Source organism: Symsagittifera roscoffensis, chromosome 8, assembly GCF_963678635.1.
Source record: "Symsagittifera roscoffensis chromosome 8, txSymRosc1.1, whole genome shotgun sequence".
Taxonomy (NCBI): domain Eukaryota; kingdom Metazoa; phylum Xenacoelomorpha; order Acoela; family Convolutidae; genus Symsagittifera; species Symsagittifera roscoffensis.
The window spans coordinates 8160140-8167089 of record NC_087069.1 but is presented as its reverse complement, the minus strand read 5'-3'; the positions used below and the strand labels follow the sequence as shown (position 1 = coordinate 8167089).

At 38.6% G+C, this 6950-nt stretch overlaps 1 protein-coding gene across 1 annotated transcript in view; it reads right to left on the bottom strand.

The window, feature by feature from the left end:
- Nucleotides 1–4455: 4455 nt before the first annotated feature.
- LOC134853444 (mitochondrial import inner membrane translocase subunit TIM44-like) overlaps nt 4456–6950 on the bottom strand; it is a 52947-nt gene continuing 50452 nt past the window's right edge. The window contains 3 exon segments of the mRNA XM_063869443.1: nt 4456–4531; nt 5841–5940; nt 6187–6353. Coding sequence (XP_063725513.1) covers nt 4456–4531; nt 5841–5940; nt 6187–6353 — 343 coding nt within the window.

Sequence of the window (6950 nt, the reverse complement as noted above, 5' to 3'; positions counted from 1 at the left end):
GATAGATTTGAAACAGTTCCTTTTGACTTCATAGGAATTCTGTGGGAGCACAAAATCAGTTCATAGGAATTAACAATTGAGGGAAATCAACAATCCATCGATTGAGGGGAATCAACAACTGCTTAGGGTAAAACTTCAGCCAGTTGAAACCGCCATATACGAATATCAAAACTATAATTGACTCAAATATTGTATTCCTGAACCATTTTGTTTCACGAAAATCTTATTTTGCATGCTTTGGCTCAGGGGAGCGGTGGTAGGTCTCCACCTCACAATAGAAAGGTCGGATGTTCGAGGCCCACCATGTTCCGTGCTCGTTGCTTGAGGGTGAAGCAACATTAACCAGCCAAGAAAAATAACCAAAAAATGGAGGATTTAGTTCTTAAACAGGGACATAACACCGGCTTCCCGTGGTGAGCTGTACATCTTGTATGCTGGTCCTTTCCCTCGTGAATAAATAGTCATTACAAAGCTATTCTCCCAATTTTAGTTTTCCGGAAGAACAATTAAAAATTCATTGCTCATAGGGTATAACGTAGTCTTTATATTCTCCGGAAGAACAATTAAAAATTCATTGCTCATAGGGTATAACGTAGTCTTTATATTCTCTTTAATACAATTCGCAAGTAAGAAAAACCGGAATAGGAGGTTTCAAAAAACAGCGGATAGATTTGAAACAGTAGCTTTGGAATTCATAGGAAATCTGCGGGAGCACAAAATCAGTTCATAGGAACTAACAATTGAGGGAAATCAACAATCGATCGATTGAGGGGAATCAACAAATGCTTAGGGTAAAACGTCAGCCAGCTGAAACCGCCATATACGAAAATCAAAACTATAATTGACTCAAATATTGTATTCCTGAACCATTTTGTTTCACGAAATATCTTATTGTCCATGCTTTGGCTTAGGGGAGCGGTGGTGAAGTGGTTAGGTCTCCACCTCACAATCGAAGGTCGGATGTTCGAGGCCCACCATGATCCGTGCTCATTGGTTGAGGGAGAGGCAACATTAACCAGCCAAGAAAAATAACCAAAACATCGGATGTAGTTCTTAAACAGGGAGGCAACAGCGGCTTCTCGTGGTGAGGTCTCCTTTCCCTCGTGGATAAATAGTCATTACAAAGATATTCTCCCACTTTTAGTATTCCAGAAGAACAATTAAAAGTTCATTAATTGTTGTAAGAGTATTGATGCCTGATGAACATGTTTATTCGTCATATAAAAGATTTTACTAGGGCCGATTAACTATTTTTTCGAATTCAATCTAAATCAAAATGTAAAAAAGAAAATCCACAATTGGCAACCAACAGAGCTACGAAAAACTTTTGGTAAATGACAAAAACAACTTTTTAATGATCTCATAAAATGGACTGCTGCCCGATTATATAGAAAATACATCGAAAATGCTCCAAGGAGTAAGGCGCGTGTAAACCCCCGATAATTCAAAGACGCATGAATGTTTTATCTGATAATTAAAATTACACAGACGCGAAGCTTTGCTACGCAAAAACTCGCGAGATAACGACACAAAGCAGCTCTATAAAATGAAATTATTATGATTATTATTAAAATTCTTAACTTTTACAAAGCTCCAAAGTTGACGGTGGCTAAGTATAAAAATAGTCGGTGAACAAGTGAGTTTTCAAAAGTTTCTTGAAATCGATCAAACTGTCTGCTCGCTCAACACTGGTGGGTACCTTGTTTCATAAAACAGCACCATGGTAAGAAAACATCCGACAGCCGAAAGTATTTCTGATAAAAGGCTGTACAAAATTGAGAAAACCACTTCTTCTAGAGGAATGAGAATAACCTTTGTAAAATAGATCTGACAGATAGTTGGGAACTCTGTCCGCATAAAATAAACAATACAAGCACATAAGCACTTTGAATTTAATACGCGCTCCAACTAGGAGACAGTGCAACTCGTGCAAATTAAGCGTAACATCAACTCTTCTATTAAGTTTGAACAGAAGCCTAGCGCACGGATTCTGAAATCGCTGTAATTTATTAAGAAGAATTGAAGGTAGCCCACAATACAGAGAATTACAATAGTCTAAACAAGATAAAACTAGAGAGATAACAAGGCTGCGAGTAAAATCGAATCCTAAATGCCGTGAAAGTGATGAAATCGGTCTCAGTTGATAATGACATAATGCACAGATCAAGTTAATTTGTTTTTCAAAAGTAAAAAACTGGTCGAGAACAAACCCAAGACTACGGAAGTGAGTCACCACATCGAAGTACTCGTTCGCTAAAAACAACTTGATCAGGAATTGTGATTCTACTTCTTGAACGGACAAACAAGAATTCGGTTTTGTCTTCATTCATTTTGAGATTCATGCTAGAAAATCACTCTTCAACTCTATATACCACTTGCTGTGCTTTCATTCTATATACCACTTGCTGTGCTTTCATAGTCCCCGCTTCAACGTTGTCAGTAGTAAAATAAAGTGTACTGTCATCTGCGTAAATGCGATAGTCAACATCAATTTCATTCAGAATATCACGCAACGGAATGAGATAATTAAAGAACAATAACGGCCAGAGTACAGAACCCTGTGGAACGCCTACTTTCCGCCTACTTTCAGATATAATCAGAAGACACGCCATTGATAAAAACACGGTGCGTGCGGTCACTTAGGTACGACTTGATACACGATAAAGCCTTTTTTACTCCGAACCTATTCTCGAGTACGTCACACAGTTTAGAATGATCTACTGTTTCAAAGGCAGCACTCAAGTCGAGAGCGATAAGAACCATAGTATTCTTCTTGTCAAGTGAACAGAGGACATCGTTCGTAATGCGCAACAACGCGGTCTCTGTTGAATGAAAGATTCTGTAAGCAGACTGAAAAGGATCGAAAGCATTGTTATTTTCCAAAAAAGTTGTGAAACGCTTAGCCACAGGCTTCTCCAAAACTTTCTTAAAAAAATGAATGCTGGTGACGAGTCTATAATTCTTCAGGGTTAATAAGTAGTGACTTGTCTAGCACTCTTCAGGGTTAAAAAACCAATGTTGGTGACGGGTCTACAACTCTTCAGGGTCAATATTGGTTTTCTTGAGTAGTGGGATGACTGTACCAGTTTTCAAACATTTCAGGTAAGTACCAGAAGTAAAAGAAAGGGTAAATAGGTAAAGCAGTATCGGCAAGAGAATAGATTTCATTGACTTAAGAAGCTTCGTTGGTACCACCTGAAGTGGACACGACATGTATGTGACATCGTCCAAAGCTTTTGATAATTCCAAGTCAGAGACGCTTGCTAAAACTTCAAGCTGAAGCTCTTGCACTGGATGGTTGAAAAGAACTGAAGTGGCAGAAATTGCTTCAACACGATTGTCTACTTTCGACACAAAAAACTGGCTAAAAGTATTCGCCAGAGACTTTTCATTGAAACCGGTGGGTAGCAAAGAAGCTTTTTTGCCACAAAGGATGTCAAGTTCTTGATTTCTCAGTTTTGAATCATGCTTTCATAAAGACTTTTTATTTATCAAGTAAGATAGTGTTCATTTCCATCGACTTGGCGCGAAACTCGGCTAGGCTAGTTTGGGGAAAAACACTTGCGATATTGCTGCTCAGCTCTTCTTCTTTCCTTTTTTGTTGTTCTCAGTTCATCATCGAAGTAGGGGCAGGTGTGCAATGAAAAGAAGCCTTTTTTCTCGGGAGCCAAGGAGTCGGCAACTTCATCTAAACAAGTAAGCAAGGTTGAAAATGAATCGCAGCAATTCCCGGGATACGCCATTTTTTGGTCGATCAGAAGTTTGAATTTATTGCTCAAACTTTCCAATGTAATTTTCTTCCACTGTCTATAAACAACTGTTTTCTTTGAGACTGAAGCTTAAGTATCCGTGAGGTAATTAAAATTAATGCAATTGTGGTCGCTTGCATTTTCTTGATCAACAAAAATATTCGCAGGTGTATAAGTTGAAATGATCAAATCTAATGTATGACCGTATATTTGAGTTGGTTCACGTAGGTGCTGTTCAAGGCCGGCTCCAGAAATAACAGAGAAAAGTCGTGGTGCTCTCGAATCAGCTTCAAGCTCGGCGTGGACGTTGAAGTCTGCTAAGCATAAAATGTTCGTATAATTCGAAGCATATTCGACTAGTACTTTCGCGAATTCTTCAATGAAGACAGTAAAATTTGTCGCAGGAGGACGATACACAAGCATTAAAAGTAGCGAGGTCATTTGAAAAGCCATGACCAAGGCCTCCCAATTATCATTTGTCATGCTCTCAAGGAGATCGTTCACAAGTTTCGTCAGTGTGTCGATTGATTCGAGTTTCTTTTCGATTGAAAACAACCGAACCGCCATTTCGTCTGTCTTTCTCTCAAGTTTGCCAGTTTCGTGGCATTCGGGACATACCCATGTGATCGTACCATAAATCGACGAGGTATTCATTGATACACCCACACAAGACAGATGTACAGCTTTCAGCGAGCAAACAAAGCACTCAGTAAGAACTGAGGTTGAATCCCGCTCCGAACAAATGCCACAACAAGTTGGCGCTCTCGTAAGGACAGGCAGTTCTGAAATAAGTGAGAAAGGCATCAATCAGATTTTAATCAACCGAGTACACGGCTAATTTAAGCAGGTATTCAATTACCTTTTCAAACCGATTGAAGATTATCAATTAAACCAGGTGTGGTAACCGAATATACAGCATAAGGAAATAACGAATACTTCTTTCAGAAATAAGAAAAGTAAAAATAAACCTAAAGATAGTCAAACTTTTACTGTGAGTCGGATTTGAGCCAACGAGCTTTTGGAGTATTGCGCCCGTATTTGCAGTAACTTATTTGTTGCTAAAAAGCTTATGATCTGAATTGTTATTATGATTTTCGAGTACCAGAACAAAGATGGTAATTGACATATTGACAGAAACTCCTCCTCTTATCAATCCATGACTCAGTGAGGTTCATAGCAAAGGTCCATTCCAGTTACTCGACAGAGGAAGCCATGCCATATATACGGTCAATTTTTCAACGCAAAAATAGATACCACCACAAAAAAATAAAATACAAGATCAAAATTGTCCAGGATTTTTAGGCAAAATTAGAATGAATTTTAAAGTCACGTTATTACAGACATTTAGCTCTATTTATCAAAATTTAGCTCTATATAATCATTTATATCAATGGCATATATCTTTATCAATGAAATCAAAATCAACCTTTCTTTTCGAGATAATGAAAAGACAAAAACAGACGCCGCCACTACGGTAATTCACCAAAACGAGTGTCAACTAAAGCCTTAGAGTGTCAACTGGTTTCAATGACCGACTTAGACGAGACGGCGCAATAAAAACTTCCTTTGGATGCAAGTACGCACCACTCAATCAATTGAACAAAGAGTCGAAGCGGATTGATGTTCAATTTGATGAATAAATTCGAAACAAACAACTTAGCGTTATATTAGCGCAAACACAAAACTTACCAAGCGGTAACTACGCAGAACTGACGTGGGTATACGTTCATGAGCTGAAAAAAGTGAGAAAAATTTCAAAACCCGATAAAAAAACAAGGTCCAGCCGGATCTCTATCCGCAGATCTTAGACACACATGACACGTGTTTTATTACTAGACCAAACACGAAGTGTACATGAAAAGTAGGAACGGGGGAGAAGACACTTAGTTCTCCGAGAACTATTTAGGAACCAATAAATGTACAAAGAAAATTCTCATTTCTAGAACCGTGCAAAACATTGCGACTTTTTATATCAAAGTGATATAAAAAAAATCATCATTTTCTCAAGCAAAAAGTCACCGACCTACTAAATCGGCATGCAATTGTTCCAATGATTCGTTTTTCCGTTGTTTTCGCCAGATGAAGCTGTACCTTTCGAAGGCAATTATCCGCGTTGTGACTACAATGTCTTCCAGTATCTGGATCAACTCTTTAGTGGACATTGAGTGTAGCTGCCTCTGGCCATCAGCCCCTAAACACCAGAAGATATAACATCTCACCTTGGCATCTGCTTCGTCCTATTGGAAATTGTTGCAAAGTGGTCCTCTTTCTCGAACTCTTGCTGTTGGATTTTCCCAGTTGACCTTTTTTTCCTGATTTCGTATATCTCGTTTCCGCGTTTCCACCTCAGTTTCACCGTTAACTTCCATCTCGTAAATTGGTTACGTTGGTTCTATAATTGGTGGTCTTACATGAAATAGAGTTCGCACTTGTATACCGTCTTTAGCCAGGATGGCCATCTCCATCATGGCTGTCCATTTTGTCCATTCCATTGGCGGTTCCGCCCTTGCGTTCTGCCAGATGCTCAGCGAATTTTTGTATCCTGCTGGCTGCGCGTGTCGAACCGTGCTGTAGGATCTGTATTGAATCCATAAGTTTTGGCGACTAAATTGATAACTCAATAAGAAAAGAGAAGTAAACTGAAACAACCTCTTTTCTCAGTTCTGCACATGTTGTGCTCTCAGCAAAAAGACTGCCCGTTTTTCTCAAGGCCAGCTGATCTGTGGTATAAATTATATAAATAGCTATAAAAATGTATATATGTACATCACTATCATGATGCCAATTCGGCCGGACTAAACTCTCGGTGGTCTTTTAAATTTTTGTCTTTAGTAAAATATGAAATGAGCTAAAACTTTTTGTCCGTTTATTTAAATCGTTGCTTTTATTCAAGTTGCCTATAAGCCTTTATAGCTGCAGTAAAAGGATGGTCACTAAATTTTAGGAGTCTGTTGACGTCTTCGAAAAACAGAACTGCATTCATTTGCCGTCTGGTATTTTTTGAATTCTTTCAAGAAACGTCTTATTGACTTTAAATTGGCCTAGGAACCAAAATTACAAAAACCGCATCTCTCAACACCAAAATGATACCGTAGAATTGCTATCAGCATCAAAAAAAAATCCCACTGAAAATGTTCGATATGATCCGCCACTCGATATTTTCCGACGCGATGATTCCTTGTGGCATCTGATGATTGCGTT